The sequence below is a fragment of the Typopeltis vanoorti genome, chromosome 12 (genome assembly GCF_054136105.1).
Source record: "Typopeltis vanoorti isolate ZY-2024b chromosome 12, IOZ_Tvanoo_1.0, whole genome shotgun sequence".
NCBI classification, from domain to species: Eukaryota; Metazoa; Arthropoda; class Arachnida; order Uropygi; family Thelyphonidae; genus Typopeltis; species Typopeltis vanoorti.
The window spans coordinates 46,179,232-46,200,318 of record NC_143560.1 but is presented as its reverse complement, the minus strand read 5'-3'; the positions used below and the strand labels follow the sequence as shown (position 1 = coordinate 46,200,318).

At 38.4% G+C, this 21,087-nt stretch overlaps 1 protein-coding gene across 1 annotated transcript in view; it reads right to left on the bottom strand.

The window, feature by feature from the left end:
* LOC150100751 (uncharacterized) overlaps positions 1–13,596 on the bottom strand; it is a 161,138-nt gene extending 147,542 nt beyond the window's left edge. Inside the window, exon 1 of the mRNA XM_090401264.1 lies at positions 13,540–13,596. Within this exon, the coding sequence (XP_090257390.1) occupies positions 13,540–13,561 (22 nt within the window). The 5' untranslated portion in view covers positions 13,562–13,596. The remainder of the gene's footprint in view (positions 1–13,539) is intronic.
* Between the last annotated feature and the right edge of the window lie 7,491 nt (positions 13,597–21,087).

The following is a 21,087-nucleotide window of genomic DNA, read 5'->3' as shown; positions in this document are numbered from 1 at the left end:
CATGGATTTGCTAAATGGAGGTCATGTTTTAATAATCTACTTAATTATTACAATAAGGTGATGGCTTCATTGGACAGAGGAAAGGGATACATAGTAGTATATTCAGATTTACAAAGGTTTTTGATAGATTACCACATGATAAGTTGATAGTCAAACTAGAACAGATGACGTTGGATATTAGATTAGTGCACCGGATTGGAGACTGGCTATCTGATAGGTATCAGCAAGTTTTGTATATGGGGGAGTAATACCCTAGAAGAGGAAAGTCATTAGTAGTAGTGTGTATCAGAGGGATCTGTTTTAGGGCCATTGCTGTTTAACCTGTATGTTAATGATATTGGCAAAGATTTGGATGGGGATATTCAGTTGTTTGCAGATGATGCAAAAGTTGGGATGAACTACATCCCAATTTTTATTTTTCATTGCCGTGCAACAGAAACCAATTGTTGTTGTGGGACAGTTCTTTCCTGACACATTACATGCAGGAATCTATCACTCAATCTTACAAGAATACTTGTATAGATTGAGTGAATGGGCATGAAGTGGGGTTGCCAGTTCAAAGTTACAAAATGTAAGGTTTTAAAATTTAGAAAAGAAAGATGGGATATAGAATTTACGCTTATTGTTGGTATGTGCTCTGCAACATTCTCAGAATTCATTGTGTTGTCCTCACAATTTTGGCAATATGTCCTCTATATTTGAGATCTTCGGGTGATAGTGGATAAGGATCTAAAATATAGAGGACACATTGCCAAAATTGTGAGGACAACACAACAAATTCTGAGAATGTTGCAGAGGACACTGACTTGTAGAAGGATATTCTTGTTCCATTGTATAAGGCTCTGATTAGGCATGCATGGACTACTGTGCACAGATTTGCTCACCTGGTTTTCAAAAGGACAAAGAGATGTTGGAAAGGGTCCAGAGGCGACTGACTTAAGTAGTTTCTGATCTCTGGAATGTCAAATATGAGGAAAGGTTGAGTAGATGCAATTTACAGAATCTAGTGGAGAGGAAGAGGGGTGATATGAAAGAGACCTACAAGTTAGTAAGATAATGTTATAGGATCAATGTTGAAGAGGTTTTACCGAAAATGGTGGGAGATCAGGGGAGAACCAGAGGTCATCCCTGGAAGTTGTATAAGGAGGATGTAAGCAGGGGAGTGAGAAGCAGGTTTTTGCATACAGAGCTGTGAATGCTGTGAATGCCTTGCCTGAGAGGGTGGTGTCTGCAGAGAGTTTGAGTGTGTTTAAAGAGCAGTGTAATGAGCTGTGTGTATGACAAGAGGACCTTCTAGATGAGTCTTTGACTCCATGGAATCTTAGGGTAATAATAATAATTTCCTCATCCACAAAAAACCTAGTGACCAAATAAGGCTTAATACAGCCACATCTACACAGCGTGCCTGTTAAGTAATGAGATTGATTTTTATAGAACAGCCCTTTAAATAAAAATAACAAACATGTTTATAATTTTGACTACTAGAATGTGTTGTAATCACAGGTGCAACTTTTGAGTCAGGTGATGCAGCAGGTTTTGTGTGGCAACCATTGAAGTAAGAGTGTGTGTGAGTGAAGTGTCTTAGAAGTTGTGTCAAATAAATGTGACAAAATTTTACTGTAAATTAGGAAAAATTGCTACAGAAGTGTGCCAAGACCTAAAAAAGGTTTCTGGTAATGACTGTCTGAGCCATGCACAGGTGTTCCACTGGTTTTCACTGTTTAAAGAGGGGAGGGAATCCCTGGAGGATGAACCATACTGTGGACGGCAGTTTCTATGTGGACAAATGAAAATGTGGTGAAAGCTAGGAAAATTGTTGCCCATGAAAGGTGAATAACCACTAGACTACTTGCTGTAGAGCTTGGTGTCAGTAAGGAAACGGCCAGATTAATCTTAGAAGATTTTTTCTGCATGCATTGACACAGAAACAGAGAGAGCATCAGGCTGTATGTTGTCAAAATTTCATCCATGCAGTTGATCAAGATTGTGATTTATTGCAAAGAATTGTCACTGGTGATGAAAGTTGATGTTTTCAGTTTTTCAGGTTGCAAAAAATCACATGTCAAGACAATGGTCATTGTTTTTTTCAATGCTGCTGAAATTATCACACATGAATTTCTTCCTGAGGGCACCACAGCAAATGGTCAGTATTATTTAGCAGTAATGCAACATCTGGATTCCTGCATGTAATGTGTCAGGAAAGAACTGTTCCACAACAACAATTGGTCTCTGTTGCACGAGAACACAAAAGAACTGTTCCACAACAATAATTGGTTTCTGTTGCACAACAACGAACCTGTGCACAGCCTGTGTAGCAGTTACTGGCTTCAAAGTTGGACCCCCCCCCCCTGCAAATTCACCAGATTTCACTCCCACAGACTTTTTCTTTTTCCTAAAGATGAAGTGTACCTTGAAAGTGATATTGAGGGTGTCCAACATGGTGTGAAAGAGGTTCCCATTCAGGACTTCCACTGTGCCTTTGAACACCTGTACAACAGATGTAAATATTGTATGGAGTTGGAGAGAGATTATTTTGAATCTGTATAATTGACAATTCCAAATATAGTTCTTTGTTTTGATATAATAATTGCTGTCTCATTACTCAACGGGCACAATGTGTAGACTACTGTACATCAGAGCTTTACAGATAATAACCTTTTTTATCTCTGCTTGCCAGTGTATCTTCAACATATAAGCATTCTAACCTAAAAGATAAATCCAGTTCAATCATCATCATCATCATCAATTTCCTAATATATACCCTCAAAGAATGCTCAGAGTACTATGATAGAACTATATGATTAAGCTCATAAATTATTTTAACTGTATTATAACACCAACTGCAGATATCCGTTCAATGTGTCCGAAGTATTTCAATTTCCTTATCCTTTCTAGTGTCCAGGAGTACCAAGTTCCTACAGGATAACTTAAACAGATTGGCAGTATGGGCAAAGATAAATGGATTGTCACTTTAATATGGCTAAGTGTAAGTTGATGCACTTTGGTAAGAAAAGATTACAAGCTATGTACTATACTGATGGAACTGAACTGCAGAGAATCTTAGCAAGGGACTTTGGGGTAACTGTGGACAGGAAGTTGAAGTTTATATAGCATATGCAATGGCAAAGGTGGCCAAAACTGCACATCGGATTACATGGTTGTTGAAGAACGCAGTGACAAGTAGGGACAGGAAAGTTATTGTTCCCCCTTTATAAGGCCACATCTAGACTACTGCATATGGATCTGGTCGTCTGGATTCCATAGAGATGAAGAAGTGGTGGAGAGGATCCAAAGGCAAGTAACAAAGATTATGAGAAATCTATGAAATGCTGTCTATGAGAATGAACTGAAGGTCTGTGAACTTCAAAAACTAACTCTTGGACAAAACAGAGAACACATGATAGAAGCATATAAGTTATGAAAGGGGTTTTATAGGTTGATACTAAAGACTTTTTTTTTCTTTTTGTCAATACATGGCAGGAAGGGGAAAGAACAAGGAATCAATCACCTGTGGAAATTGTGTAAAAGAATGGTTAACAAAGATTTACAACTAGATTTTTTGCTTTGAGGGTGGTGAATGGGTGGAATGCACTGCTAGAGGTGGTTGTGAGTGTTTCATTAGTGAATAAGTTTAGGGAGAGGTATGATAGGCATTGTATGAATAATGGCTAATATGTAAATAATGGATCTCTCACAATGAGTCTTCTGACACCATGGAGATACCTGTATAATAATAATTACTAGCTACAGATAGTCAACTCTTTAAATTCTACTCATTATATGTATGTGTGTATACAAACACACACATACACTCAATGGGCAAAACATTAGAGCTAGGTTGACACTAGTATCACTGCTCAGAGAGAAACATACCTAAACTGAAGCAGATGGTAAATAGGCAGACATCGGGGCTTCCAACAGTGAATTGCATTGACGAACATGGGTAAATGTGGTGATCTTAGCGACTTTGATCATGGACATATTATTGGTGCATGATTACCTAGGCTGTAAGAAACCTAGGGTTCTCAAGGGCAACTGTATCAAGGGTCTACTGCGAGTATACCATCAAAAGATATATACCAGTGCCCAGCGAACAAGTGGTAGTGGCCGACCACATGCCATCAATGACTGGGTCGATGTAGACATCCAGGATCATACAGACCAATTGCAGGGTAACAGTAGTGCAAATCTCACCCAGTTTTAATGTCAGCAGTCCAAGCAATGTCAGCGAGTGAATGGTACAGCATACCCTGCATACTATGAGTTACAGGAGCCAATGCAATAATCGTGTATCATTGTTGACAGCTCATCATTGGGGATTGTGCCTCAACTAGTGTTGGGACCATCAAAATTGGACCTCTGAAGAATGGACCAGAGTTGTGTGGTCTGATGAATCCCATTATCAGTTGTACCAAGCTGCCAGGAGAGTGCATTGACAGCACAAAGCCATGGCCCTATCATCTGTTCAAGGAGGTGGTGGCTCTGTGATGGTTTGGGGAGCCTTCTCATATGACACATTATGTCCCTTAGTGTGTCTGGAGAGGTCCTTAAACACTGTAAGCTACCAGAATGTGCTAGCTGATCACCTACACACTTTCATGGCCTTCATGAATCCTGCAGCTGATGGTCTGTTTCAGAAGGACAGTGCCACCAGGTGGGACAGCAACCCACCAGGCATGACTTGAGGAACACTCATCTGAATTTGGAATCATTCAGTGGTCCCCAAGGTCCCCATATTTAAATCCAATCTCTCTCTCTCTCTCTGTGGGATGCCATAGAGCGAGATATCAGATCCATATATCTGGGACCAAAATCTAAGGCAGTTATGGACATTGCTGCAGCAGGCATGGCAGGATTATCTCAAGCAACCCCTCTGGCATCTGGTAGAGTAAATGCCTCAGAGAGTACAGTCTGTTATTCACACTTTGTTATTCACACTCAGAGATTGGATTTAAATATGGGGACCTTGGGGACCACTGGATGATTCCAAATTCAGATGAGTGTTCCTCAAGCCATGCCTGGTGGGTTGCTGCCCCACCTGGTGGCACTGTCCTTCTGAAACAGACCATCAGCTGCAGGATTCATGAAGGCCATGAAAGTGTGTAGGTGATCAGCTAGCACATTCTGGTAGCTTACAGTGTTTAAGGACCTCTCCAACGAACTATTAGATAGGTATCTCTAATGTTTTGTCCATTGAGTGTATATACCAGGTAGTGATATATATAAATGGCATCAATTATATATATAGCAAAAGCATCAAATGGCATCAGAAAGTTATACAACCTATAGCAAATTGATGCCATATGTGGATAGATGTTTAAGAGAGAGAGAAAGAGAGAGAGAGAAGGAATCTGTCAATGTTCTTTTTGAAGGGATGGGGGTTGTGTTTCTCAGGGAATGCTTTATTTAGAAGGCCATTCCAGAAAACAACAGCAGGGGGAATAAAGGTTCAGTGGATTATCAGTTGAACCATGGCTGATGTTGGGTAGCTGTGGCTAATGTTATAATAGGCAGGGCCGGTTTTATCATTAGGCAAACCTAGGCAACTGCCTAGGGGCGCTAAGACTTCAGTGGTCGTGTGCTTGTATGAGTATGGCAAAATATATAGAGAGAGACAATGTATAGGGGGGTGCCTAAATTTTCTTTGCCTAGGGGCATCAGATACTCTTGGACTGGCCCTGATAATAGGTATAGATTCAAGTAAAAATTGAGTGAATGATGCATGGTAGTTCTGCTGAAGAGTATTCATGGAAGTATCTGTAGAAAAGGCACAATGCAGAATCCAAACATTTGTGAGACAGAGGCTGTTGAAAGTCTATGGGAGAGGATCGTCAATTAGCCGAGGTTCAAGTTGCATGTCAGTCCAAGAGGAAAGATCTGGTGTTGATCTTTCTTGAAATATTATCAAAGATAAAGGCAGGTAACCTAAAGTGATGTTTTTTTTTTGAAAACAATTAAAGTGAGCAGAATGCCACTAAAGGATAGTAAGGAGATCAGTTTTTAAAGCACTAGATGTAGAAGATACTAAAGCTTGTAATGTAACAGAAGGAATGGTGATAAAACTTTCATATGATAAAACTATAGATAGGGTTAAAGATCAAAAAAAAATTGTTTATAGAGGAATAGAGTGTATGGTATAACAGAGCCCTGAGGAATCCCTGCATTAATAGGAAAACTAGCAAGAGAAACTTTTTTTTTTTGAAGGGGGAGACCCAGGTGTGTGTGTGCAGACACCATGTGAGTGAATGAAAGAATAATAAAATCCTGCTGAATGTAGAAAACTCAGGTTCTGAAATTCAGTGGGACAGGCAACATAGTATGTAAGGGAGATTGGGCTAAAGGGGATACTGCAATTTACAAATACCAACAGCATAAGCATTCAAAGTTGATTGGTTCAACTTGATCAAAGGTTATAGGCATCAGTGAGACTTGGTTCAAGCAGGATGATATAAAGACAGAATTCAATAGATATATTATTTTCAGGGAGGATAGAAGTAATAGAATGGAGGGTTATTAACTGGTTATAAACAAAGGCAACTAACATTAAGTCATTGGCTTCTATATACAAGTAGCCTAATCGTGAAGATACTTCAAGTGCAAACCAGGTTTGCTTACATTTGGATAAACGATTAAACAAGAATATAATTTCTTGGCATTTATAACCAAAGAGTTTTGCTAATGATTAGCAGAAAAACTGAATCAAAAAAGAGTAGGAGTTCTTAGCAGAAAGATGGCAATGCTGAAGGCAATGCATTTCAGCAATCTGTCTGGTGTGAGGTAGAGGCCAATAGGATGAAATACATTGGTTACTATAAGCCAATGCATTTCACCCTGTTGGCCTCTATATACAAGCCAGCCTGGTTGGCAAAGTATCAGTGGAACTTGTTATAGACCCAAAAATGAACTGTTATGTTTGCATTTGTATATGAATGCCAAAAATGTCAGAAATAAGGGGAATGAAATTTGCATGATTGAGTTCATTCACCCAGAAAGCTGTTGAGATATTATTATTATTACCGTATTTTCTGGTGTATAACATGCACTTTTTTACCTTAAAAATGGGGTGCATCTTATATAATGAAAGTAAAGATTGTTTCCTCTTTTCAAAGTCATACGCACTCCCTTTTATGTTCCAAGATCTTTGTAGGCGGTTAATGGTGCAATCAAATTGATGCGTGACTTTCACGTGACTTCTAGCGCGTCACTGGCTAAGAACGGGGAGTCCCTATTCAAGTTTCATAATATCTTATTCGAGTAATCAGTTACCGATGTTTATCAGTATGTTGACATGTTGAGATATTTTATGTTCAGTTCGATATTTCCCCGTAGATTTTAATGATGGAAAAAAACAGGCAACATTCATATACTTCAAGTTACAAATTGCAGGTTGCAAAATATGCAGAAGAACACGGGAATAGGGAAGCTGAAAGACATTTTGGACCTCTGCCTACAGAAAAAATGATTAGAACTTGGCATGGTCAGAAGAAGATTTTGTACAATTTGCGTAATGAAAAGTGCGCGGAATGTGGAAAAATCAGCTACCAGCAAAGGTTGCCCTGAAATGGCCATCACTCTCTTAAGTGTGCGAGTGGGTTAAGACATCTTGGTCGAAAATGAATGAACAAACTATTGTTAAATCTTTCTTGAAATGTGGAATTAGCAACGCCCTAGAAGTGAAGATCATTTCTTATATGAAGATGATGATTAAGAACAAGAGGAAGAAGAAAGAGAAGAAATTATTTTATCCATTTTTTTTAAATCATACTTTAAAGGTTAGGTTTTTTCCAGAAAATTGTATGAAATTTCTTGGGTGCGTCTTATACATAGGAGCGTCTTATAACCGGAAAATACGGTATTATTATTATTATTACATTACACCTCCAGAGAGTCCAAAGACACTCATTGAGGGAGAGAACCTGCTCTACAACTCCGTCTCCACCACTCAATCCACCAATAAATTTCCACTGACAATCACAAACATCCATGCCCATGGCAGGATTCGAACCCACAGCCTTTAGGCTGGAGAGTGGATATGCTAACCACTCGGCCACTGGATGAGGACATCCTGAGAGAAGTAGAGAAAGAGGGACATAATGTTTTCAATAAGACAGAAAAGGCAAAAAGGAGGGTGGAGTGCTTGATGATTGAAAAGGAGTTGTGCCCTGCCCATGCAAGGTATAGATGCAGGATTGAGGCAGCATGGTGTGAGGTAAACGTGGAAATAATGAAATATTTATTTACCTGGGCAGTGACAATGAAATGTATAAACAAATTAGCTAAACAGATTGGAAAAGGGTGATCATTGTGGGTGATTTTAATTATGCTAACAGAGAATGGGATGACAAGATAGCATCTGGAAGTAAAGAAAGTGCATTTCTCAAGTTTTGGGGGGGGGCAACTACCTTAGGCAGTACAAAACAGAGGGAACATAAAGATCAAGGGTCTTGGATTTGATCATCTCATCGGAGAATATCATTATAAATGAAGTATTCAATCTCCTTCTAGTTGATGAGAGTGAAAAATGTAGAAAGAAAGTTTTTTCACTTGGTTATAATTAATTAATATGAAGTCATTGGCTTCTGATACTTCATGTGCAAACTGAATTTGCTTACAACTGAATAAAGGATTAAACAAGAATATAATTTCTTGGCATTTTTAATTTAATCAAATGGGGATATGTTGTTTGCAGATGATGCAAAGTTGGAAAGAACTATGAGGAGTAGAGCAGATGCTGTGGCTGTACAGAAGACTTGAATAAACTGAGTGAATGGGCATGGGCATAGGTTGGCAATTCAATGATACAAAGTATAAGGTTTTAAAATTCAAAAAATAAAGATGGGATGCAGAGTATACAGTTGGTGAATATATTGGGAAAGGTGAAAAGAAAACAGATATAGAGATGATTGTAGATAGAAACATAAAATTCAGAATACACACTGCTAAAACTGTTAGGACAGCATAGCAAATTCTGGCAATGATGGAAGAACACACACAATTTACAGACAAAAAATACTAGCTGTGGTGGTGGTGGCTGGTGGACAGTAGATGGTGCTGATGTTGTTGATTGGTGGTAGAGGTTCGGTGGAGACGGAGAGTTGTACAATAGGTGTCCTCCTGCAATAAGTCTTAGGACTTCTTGGAGGTGTTACGAATAATAATAAGAAGCCACTGACCTGCAGAAGTAAGGAGATTGTGGTTCCATTGTATATGGGCTTGATTAGGCCACATATGGACTACTGTGGTTTTTGGAATATTAAGTATAAAAAAGGTTGAGAAAATGCAATTTGTAAAGTCTAGTGGATAGGAGGATGGGGGGAGGGGGGGTATGATAGAGACATATAAGTTGGAAAACGGCTTTTAGGACATATCAAACCATATCAGATTGATATAAATCAATCTGATAAAAGTTTTTTGTAGACAGAGAAGGATAATGAGCCATTAGGAAGGTGTGTCATTAGTGTATCTAAAAAGGGGAGACTATTGTTACTTTCTTATAGAAACTTCTATATGGAGCATTTTGAAAACCAAGCTCTCAACATGGCACACAAAAATCAACAGTTTGGCTGCAGTATGCTGATGACGTGCGTACTGTTTGGCCTCATGGTCCAGACACATTTCTGATGCATCTTAACAGCTGACGTCCTAAATAAACTTCACCATAGAAAAAGAAAGTAACAATAGTCTTCCCTTTTTAGATACACTAGAGAAATGACTTCCTAATGGCTCGATTACCCTAGTCTATCTACAGAAAACCCACTCATACTGATGGGTATTGTTTAAGTGACACCACCCTTGAAACTGAGCTTAGGGACCTTTGCAACACCCTTTTAGCCAATGGTTACAGTCCATATAAAATAGATAAAATATTACATGTATCCTCCCCCTACACCTAATGCACAAGATGTCAGCAAAACCATTCCCACTCCATATGTTAAGGGTACATCTGAAAAAATATCCAAAGTTCTTTGCAAATATGATCTCCATGCCACTTTCAAACATTCATTCAACTAGCTACTTTTATACATTCTCCTAAAGATCGACCATACTCTTAAACATCCAGGAATGTATAAAGTTCCTTGTGCCTGCAACATAGTCTACTTTGGACAGACTGGTAGATCAGTTAATATATGCCTTGAAGAACATAAAAATTACATCCAAGATCATCTATCTGTATAGCAAGTCGGAATTGGCAGACTGTGCTCTGGATACTCCTTCACATAGGATCAGATGGAAAAAAAAACATCTTTATTACACAGAATTCTAAGAATAGTCTCTGAGAGACTATTCTTAAAATCAGCATCAGCTATGAAGCACCCTCCCAACCTCAACAAGTATGGTTGCATTAATTTACCAAAGATCTGGGAGACTATCATTTTAAGGACTAATAGCCAGACTTCTATGAATTAACTGTGTAGTTATCTGATCCATAGAGGAAGCTACATAAGGACATTAGATGTCAGTTACAATTTAAATTATTTCTACAATTACTTGGTATAGTGAGTGTGCTTGTCACAGTTTCATTGTGCTCTGATGATGTTGTGTAGAAAACCAGAGAAATATTAATGAGTTTAATAAATATATTTTTCCCTCTTGGTATTAGTTATACTATTAAGCTTTATTAAGGATAATGAACAACACCTAAGCCATTCTGTGTGAATACTTACTCAATTTCCAGATATAATCACTTGATCTGGCCTGCCCCCTTGCTAAGTAGGGTAAAATTTCCTTTGCATCAATCCTATAAAACCTTTTTAGTCACTTTAACATTTCTATCATATCTCCCTGCTTTTCTGCCTATCAACCAAGATGACCAAAAATGTGCACAGTAATCAAGATGTGCCAATACCAAAGCCTAATAAAGAAGAATGATAACTTCCTTATCTCTACTTGTTATATGTTCTTCAATAAGCTAACAATCCTAAGTGCTATTCTGGCTACTTTTCTAATATGCCCTCTGAACTTAAATACTATCTATTCACAATTCCAAATTCCTAGCTTTATCACTTTTCTGGTGTACAGTTCCATCACTGTAGTACAGAGCTTGTAATCTTTTCATTCCAAAATGCATAACTTGACACATTTCCACATTAAACTGGTATCCATTATTGTTATTTCATCATTATTATTTCCATAATGCCTCCAAAGACTTATCACTGGAGGTCACTTTACTCCATTTCACTATACACACATATAACCATCTACTCTACTACTTAATTCTCCTACTACATACAGCTACTATCAATGCCATCTACCACCATCAGTATTTTTTGTCTGTAAATTATGTGTGTTCTGAAGGTTGCTTTGCCTGTATGCGGGATGAAAACCTGGGTTTCCAGGAGGAAAAAACCTGCTACCTCCATATGAGATTGGCTAACTCACCTTCAAATGAAAAAGCCCATATAAAGATTAGTCTCATCATAACAAGAATTGAGCTTAGGCCTTTTCCAATCAAAGAGTGCAATATACTGTCGTTCTTCCAATTGTGCTATGGAGGTGCTTAAAATTATTCATCATTACCAGGACTAGAACCAGGACTTTTGGATTAGAAATCCAATGTGCTATACACTGTGCTACAGGATTTGCCCATACCATCAGCATATTTAAATCATTCTGCAAGCTCTCGCCATCATTTAACTATTAACACTACCATATATTGCATCATCAGATATCTACTGAATAATTATCTTTCAATCATTTCCTACATTATTAATCATCATCATCATGCATATCAGGGATTTAGGCCTAGCATGGCCTGTTCCGGCCTTAGAAGTCATCGCTGAATCGTTTAAGAGGACGTCCTGGTTTTCTTTTTCCTAATGGCTTGTACTTTAAGGCTTGTTTTAGTAATCTTTCTGTTTTCATTCTTTGAACGTGTTCTATCCATTTATGTTTATATTTTTTAATTGTTTTCTATTACTGGTTCTTGGTTTAATTCTTTCATAATTTCTTCATTTCTTTTGTGATCAAATAGGGTATACTTTGCAGTTTTTCTCATAAACTTAATTTCGGCTGTTATTAATCGTTGCTTGTCTTTTTGTTTTATTGTCTGGATTTCGCTTCCATACATTAAGACTGGTAGGGCTAATGTATTGAATACTTTTAGCCTGGTTTGTTTGTTTTTTAAAGTTTTGAGGCAAATTTACTCTTATCTTCAAAATCTTATTTCATTCATATTTTACACTACCGCAGCAAAAACTACAAACATATGTATCATTTCTTTAATAAAGGTCAAAACATATATCAGTTAAGTAGGAATGGACAAGTACATAACTAGTCCACCTAAAATTTTCTCAGTATAGGGCACTAACTATTGAGGACTACCTGAAACTATGAACCAAAACCACAAGTCAGTCTGACTGGCAGAGTAAAGAGAATACGTACTCTCCAGCCAACAAGAAGTGAATTCCTGGAGAATTAAGGTAGCCTGAAAAAGTTCCATTTTTAGTATCGAAAGAAGCATTTATGGGATTATCTAATTCTCAGCCCATCCACATGATTAATACTTTCTAGTGGTTTACAATCTTTTTTGATTGAATTCACATTAAAAAAAAAAAAAAGAAAGAAAAGAAAAAACTGCAAGCAGTGATAAGGAACAGATATTATTTACAAACTATGAAAACTGTTTGTGAATAACAATAAATTCATTTTACTTTCAGTCTTTCAAAACCTACACATTTTACAAATCAAACCCAACCGCCAGTGCTTCAAGGAGGGGGAAATCTCTCATTTACAAAAATGCCTATCAGTAATAATCATTCAATAAAATGGCTTGTGGGATGGCTATTTCTGTATAGATATTTTGTTTATCGAAACATATGGTACAACGTGATAGAACATACTTATGACAGACAACCCCCCCCCCTGCTCATGTTGAAAAACATGTCCATAATTTTTTTTTTCTCCTATACCTGGTTATTAAGTTGTTTTTCATTTTGATATAACCCATCCATTGATATAACAGTATTGTCTTTCATGCGTTTCTGCCCTAATGGGACAGGAATCTAATGTCTTTTGCAGTAGTCCCGCCTCTCCTATCCTATTCTTTTTAAAAATTATTATGCCATGTATACTCGATTCTTACATCATGATTGCCTGCTGTTACCAATAAGTCATATACAAAATACTTATTATTATTATAATAAGTATTTTGTATATGACCCCCCCCCCGCTGATGTTGAAAAACATGTCCATAATTTTTTTTTCTCCTATACCTGGTTATTAAGTTGTTTTTCATTTTGATATAACCCATCCATTGATATAACAGTATTGTCTTTCATGCGTTTCTGCCCTAATGGGACAGGAATCTAATGTCTTTTGCAGTAGTCCCGCCTCTCCTATCCTATTCTTTTTAAAAATTATTATGCCATGTATACTCGATTCTTACATCATGATTGCCTGTTGTTACCAATAAGTCATATACAAAATACTTATTATTATTATTTTCTGTATGTTATGTAACGCATGTGATAAACGGTTGCGATGGAAGAAAACATAGCCCTACAAATTTTGAAGCTATATGCATTTGTAAAATTTTCTCACCTATTTCTGAGTTGTTACACATTTTGATACAGCAATGTTAAATTTCGTTTTACACAGTTGTCTCAGTTATACAATAAATATGTGTCTAGAAGTATATAAGACATGTACGGATAAAAAATAAAAATAAATAAATATATTTAATAATACATAATTTAAAAAAAAAGAAAGAAAGAAAAGTAAAACGTAAGAAAAATTAACACCTAAACATCAGCAAACATTTTTTTTTTTAATGTACCAATATTATTTCTGGATCTCCACGATCTCGTAATGACAGCAAGCGTATTACTAAAAATAAGGATATAAAAATTATTAAACTTCTATAATTTTAATTTTAGGAATGGTGAAAATGTAAGTCCAGCTATGGTATGCAAAAACGACAATGATATGAATGCCATTGAGAATGGCATAAATCTGGTAGAAGGATGGGGATTTACACTTTGGATTCAGATTTTTTGAGTGTATCTGTAGAAGGATAGTGAAAGATTTCCAGCAGCAGACTGTAGGTACTGTATAATGATACAAACAAGTCAGGAGGTAACTTATTATGCCTATACACAAAAGTAAGGAGCATCAGAAACAAAGTTCTTGCTTTAGTGAATATGATGTAACCTAAGATTTTTGTCATTGGTGAAAGCAGGCAATCAGAGACAGATGTAAGAATCAAGTATACAGGGCATAATAATTTTAAAAAAGAATAAGAGAGCAGATGAGAGGGGAAGGAAGTACTATAAAAGACATTGAAAGATTTCTGTCCCGTTAGGGAAGAAACTCAATTGACAATTGACATTTATGACTTTAGGGGCGAAGCAAGATGCTTTTCATATTCCCCGCTATCTGTTGTGGTTACAGTGAAGGTAAAATTTATGAGCAGATTGCTCGCCCTGAAATGGCATGGAGATTATGCATCACTAAAGGAGGCTAATATAGCTTTTGGTCTTCTGTATTTGAATATGTCCGTTGGATCGTATGCTGCAGCTTGCTGAACCAAATCGTTGGGATGTGTGGACGTCTTTAGGAAAAAGTCGGATGCTAAAGATTGCAGAAAAGAGAAAATATAGGGAATATTTGTGTCTCTGTGGAGTTGATTGTTTTTAACATACCACGGGGCGTTCAGAATCATTCTCAAGCACTTGTTCTGCACTCGCTGTATTTTGATAATGTTAGCATTAGAGGTGTGGCTCCAGGCCGGAGAGACATAGGTGATTATAGGACGAATTGTCATCTGGTATAGTTGCAATTTCATTCTGTTGCTGAGCTTGCTATTTCTATTAATTAGCAGATAGATCTGAGCTATGGCTTTAGATGCCTTTGTGCACGCAGACTTAGTGTGCTGATTGAAAGATAGCTTTTTGTCGAGAATCACACCCAGGTAATTTGTTTCTGTCTGCCAGGGAATTTTAGTATTGAATAGTAACACATCTCCTACAGGAGACATTGGCCTTTTTGAGAAAAGAACAGCTCAGCTTTTCTGGGGGTTGACTTCCAATCTTCACTTAGCGAACCAACCCTCCAGCTTTAGAATGTTTTCTTGAAGCTTTCTGGTAATGAAATAGTGTTTGAGAGATCTGTTTAGTATTGCCGTATCATCCGCATACAGGGCCAAAGTGGAAGTCATCGGATTGTGTGGGATGTCTGACATGTATATAGAGAACAGCAATGGAGCCAGTAGAGATCCCTGCGGCACTCCAGCAAAGATGTGGTGCTGGGAGGATGTAGAACTGTTGATTTTTACTTGCATTGATCTATTCTGAAGATATGAATGGATTAAGTGAACCATTTTTAGTGAGGTACCAGCTGAGATAAGTTTTTGCAGGAGTCCAAAATGCCAGATTTTGTCAAATGCTTTGGATAAGTCTAGGAAAACAGCGCCTGTGCACTGGTGCCAGTTGTAGTTGGTGGTGATGTATTCCACAATTCTGTGGATTTGCTGGGTAATACTATGGTGTTGCCTAAAACCAAACTGTTCTACAGGGAGGATGTTTAATTCATTTACTGAGGTTTGGAGTCGTGAGAAGATGACCTTCTTTGCAACCTTACCCAGATTTGAGATAAGACTGATTGGACAATAATTTTGCGGTAGGTGTGGGTCTTTGCCTAGCTTATGTATAGGAATTACGTCAGCCAGTTTCCAGGTGGAAGGAAAATAGTGAAATCTTAAAATTGCATTTATTATACTGGTCAGGTGCACTACTGCTTTTCGGAAGTTTAATCACCCGATTAGTAATGCCGTCTGGCCCAGGAGCTTTTTTGTTCTTTAATTTTTTAATAATGTCATATAACTCAGCAGGTGATGTTGGTGCAATATGGTCAATGCAGGAGATAGGAAGTTTGAGTGAGTGTCTGACCTTGCTGTGAATCTTATATATGTGGTCAAAGTCAAGGTTTCCATACGAAGGCCTGGATTGCTCTTATAAGTTGTGTGCTATAACTTCTGCTTTGTCTACATCTGTGTGAGCAAGGCCCTGGTCAGAGAATATTGGGGGAAGGGATCTGTCTTTGTTTTTGATATTTTTCAGTAGTCCCCAGATGGAGTGATCAGTAGGTGAAATGGAGGATAACTTTTCATCCCATACTTGGTCTCTATGGGCTTTGAGTGCATCTCTTACTGCCCCATTTAATCTGTTTAGAGTTATTTTATCTTGTGGTGCACACGTGTTACGGTATCTTTTCCTAGCTCTGTTTTTGTCTCTGATCAAGTTCATGATGTCTTCAGGCAAACGATCTGGCTTGCGGGCAGATTTGTAGGAGGAAGCTACCTTTATAGCAGAATTAATTTGTTGTGTGAGATTTGTAATTGCAGTTTCTACTTCTTCTTTTGTGCGTATGTGAGGAACAGGTCCAATATAATCCTTCAGTGCTGCTGACAGCCTTCCCATGCTATGTAGGAGTGAGAAGGAGGAGACAGGTATTCTTGTTTTCCCAGCTGTAGTAGAATTGGGTTGTGATCGGATGATAGTTCATCCATAGATATGATGCCGAATTGAAGTTTAATATCCTGAAGGATAGCTATATCCAGAATGTCAGCAGTTCCGAACCTACTAAGGTGAGTTGGTTCGGTGGGGCCTGCCACAACAGCGTTGCTTGATCCTACGTAATTGTAAAGGATGCAACCATTCTTGTTTGTGGATGTACAATTCCACGCAGGATGCTTGGAATTCAGATCCCCGGCAATAATGGTGGGCTCTGTGGTGCATAACATGGCATTTAGATCAGAGTGAAGTAGAGATTTTTGGGGAGGGTTGTAAGCTGAGTAGATTTTCAGTTTGCCAGTGGAGCTGGTGACTACTTCCACTCCTGTGATCTCAAGGTTAGTGGTTGAAAGAATGCTCGCAGAGTGGTGCTTAATGTAGTTTTTAATAAAGATGGCAGTACCGCCGCCTCTGCAGAGTAGTCTGTCATTTCTGTATAGGTGATAGCCCCTTATTGTAGGATTGTCTGAGGGTTTTAAATGAGTTTCACTGATTAAAATAACATCTGGTTGATACCTAGATGTGAAGTGTCGGAGTTCCAGAATTTTGTTTTTAAGGTTCCAAGCAACTATCTGAAGAGATGCTGGAATGAGTTTGTTACTATTCATTTATGAGAGCTGTCAGGATGACCTTTGTTTCACGAAGAAATCTTTTAGTGAAGGTTTCAGTAGGATTTGATAGGCTGAAATTTTGTAGCATGTTTGCTAGTCAGGCCGTAATAACAGCTGTTAGGTTTTTAGGTGCTGTTGGTTGATTTTGTTCTGGAATTGGTCTAGTCGTACGGGTCACATCGGCATAGCTTCTTGTTTGCTTTCGGGTGTCTCTATTATTGGAGGTCTCCGACTGTGGCCGCTGAGTCTCCGGTTTTGATGTCTGGGCCTCTGGTGTTCTTGTACTGAAGGAGGAGGGCTGATCGATTGCCTCCATCCGTCTGTTCTTTGGGTGCTGAGTACATCCTTTGTAGTTCGCAGGATGAGGGCCACTGCAATTGGCACATTTTGCCGAGGTAGTCCTCGGCTTTGTGCAGGTATTGGTTGAGTGGCTGTCTCCACATTTTAAACATCTATATTCCGCTCTGCATAGATTCTGAGTATGGCCAAACTTCTGGCACCTGTGGCCCTACCCAGAAGATGATCTTTTACGGAGTGGTTCCGGTGTGACGATGAGACCACAGACTGTTTTTAAGTTGTAAATATCCTTGTATATTTTATGAATCTCAACAAGGACTAATGGCATGAGAGTCTTGTCTGCTTTGTACATTCTGCTGACTTTGACTGGAGGCCAATCGTGAGAATTTAGGTCAGCAGCTATTTCTGCTGTGTCAATGTCTTCACAGACACCACGAAGGACCACTTTTAAGTTTTTTTCGGAGCTGAGCGCAAAGGTATGATACTGGATGCCTCTGTCGTCCAGTTCTTTAGTCAACCTTCTATAATCTGTCACTGTTGCTGGCTGGATTTTTATGCCTTCATCCATGTTTTTGGCCTTAATGAAGCCAATATGCAAATTGGACATTTTGGATCTTAAAGTTGCCCACTTATGCTTTTCTCTAAGGATGATCGGAGGCACCTTTTCTTTGGGAGAAATAGCGGCGTCCGAACCCTGAGAATCCTGTTCCATTTCAGTATTGTCAATGTGCGGTTCATCTGTTGTTCTTCGCTTTTTGCGTGCACGCTTCTACAAAGTCTGAAGGAGTAGAAGGCACCGATTCTAAATGATCTTCAGCGACAACGTCTGAGACACATTCGGGGAGAAACGTATCATACATTTTCACTTTTCCCGGCCAATTATCACTCAGCAGCTTTCCCAGTCTGAGGAATTCCCTATATACCTCCTCGAATTTGGTTTCATTCACAAGTTTTGCCATTTCAAGACACAGAAGGAGAAAGAGTAGAAATCTCTCAGGTGTCCCAAGCAGGTAAGGATAATCCTGTGGACTTTTGAGGGTCCACTAACAAATCCCGTAGGCACTCTTAGGTGTCTACCAGCAATGAAATGTCACTATAAGAAACAAATAAAAGCGATACTAGCGGCTGTAGGCCTAGCGTATCGCCCTTGTAATTACAAATGACTTACCTGGATAAAGCACTATGGAAAATAAAGTGACTGTTTATGGTAGCAAGCAATTAACTACTATTACTAATGAATAAGCATAAACATAAATCGCTAAAAACATATCAATCAAATTCACAATTCATCATCAATAATACACGACACTAAACACAAAAACACGAGCCGCCATCTTTTCCGTACTTCACGCCAATCGGGCAGAAACTCATGAAAGACAATGCTGTCCCTTGTAGCCGTATGTTTGAGACTATTTGGTGTGAAGTCGAGGCTAACAGAATAAAATATATGGTAGGGCATCATGGTAGGGCTTTCAAATGAGGTCGGATCTTTAATATCAATTTCTATGTAATATATTAGGATTTCGGTATAGACATGGTGGCTCAACTGCTTTAAACGAAGAAATGCATCGCCAGTATACCCTGAATGTTACTAATCATTATAGGCGGCATAAATTATGTAAACATTTATTGGGAATAAAACAATTATTATTACTATTACGTGACACCTCCAGGGAGTCCAAAGACTCATCGAGGAGGGCACCTGCTCTACAGCTCCCCGTCTCCATACATAACGAACCGCAACTACACCAACGCCATCTACAACCCACCACCACTAGTATTTTCACAGACAATCACAAACACGGTGGGATTCGAACACGCAGCCTTTTGGCTGTAGAGCGGATACGATAACCACTCGGAAAACCTGGCTGGCAAGGTGAATTTATTGAGATGTGCAAGGCAACTTTCTCAAGCAGCATTTGAAACAGGAACTCGAGGACAAATAGATATAATCGTAGTGTCATGAGGAGTATCAGTGAAGAAGATGGCTATTTAACAAGTTGGTGAGAGCAATCGTGGTGTACGTTCCTGTGAAGTGGCTAATTATATAGATATTCCAATTAGAACAGATTACGTGGTGAACTGCAGAACTGGGAATTATGCTAACTCAGGAAAATCTATCTTTAGTCCCATAGTATCAGTACTGAATGGAAAATAAATATCAACAAGTCATGGTAATCTTTGAAAAGTGCTTATATCAATTAAAGATGACAAGAAATTATATTTTTGGTTTAATCCCTTATCTAAGTGTAAGCAAAGTTTGTGCTTGAAGTATCTCCGCGACTGGGCTAATACATGTACTGGGTCATTAGACATATCGGTAGTGGCCCTTCCTATAATGCATAGCATTATACACATCCGAAAAAGGGTGTGCTTTGCAGTTCCGTAACAAGAGCGTGGCAAAAGAGGCGCCTGCAAAACATAAAAAATATAATCAAATAAAAAAACCAACTAACGCCTTTTTATTCCCTAATAGGGAGTAGGCGAGGCTTTTATACCCTATCTAGCTTTTGGAGACTGAGTGGGCAGTTCAGTATCCACCGGTAGCCAATCAGAGATAGCTGGCCCATGTCTATCACTAATTATAGCAGCCACCGATGAAGAGGCTGGCAAACAAGTGCTGCCATCTCTTGGTACCTAACCCTAACAAGATATGTCACTGTCTGAAATAATGTGGGTACTACGGTCGATTTTCTTGAGTTTACGGGACGAAAAACGCGAGTTTCCGTGAGGAAAAACCCGCTTCCTATGCCAGATATCGACTAACTCGGGAACCGGTCGAAGACAGGCTTAGAAAAAGTTCCTCCATTCAGTGACTGGACTAGAACCTAGGTTTAACTTCAAGCGGCCAAGTGCAGAGGACGCAAGCGCCACTTCCACTGAGCTACAAAAAAAAAAAAATAAATAAATAGATATAAACGTCTGCTATTTGATATTGTATTTTTAAATTTCGGCAATACGCCGCTTTAGACACACAAATTCTGCAACACACTGCAACTCATTTCAGTGGGGTTAATAGTAAGTATTTAACATATTGATTTAGTAAAATTTAACTTCTTTCATTTAAATTTTTCAAACTTTTGTCATTTTTGGGTTAGGGGGCACAAGTTAGATACTTGCCATAGGCGCTTCATATCCTTGTTACTGTACTGGTGCTTTGTATGGGACACCAAGGCAATTAATGTAAAGTCATTAGCCTCTATATACAAATAGCCCAGTCGTGAAGATACTTCATGCACAAACTTTGTTTGCTCACACTTGAATGAAGGATTAAACGAAGAATATAATTTCTCGCCATCTTTAATAATAGTATAATCAAGTGAAAAAACTTTCACGTCAGTGCTTAAATAGGCTGTCCATGTTTCCTTGAGACAAAAACTGAAATTGGGATGGCAAAACGGGACGGGAGTTACCTTTATTCATGAAAAAGTAAGACGATAAAGTTTTACTACATAAAGATATTGAACTTACCATTATTCTTCAGTGACAGAACCGATATAAACATTTAAGTAGACGTAGAGGGGGAGACTGTATTTCACCACGATCGTACTATGAATATTTCTCCGATGAAGTGATCTTACGCTGCAAATTTTGGTCTATCAACATATTATCATAAAACTTCACACACTCCATGATACAATTTTGTCTTACAAATAACATAGCCCTCATTG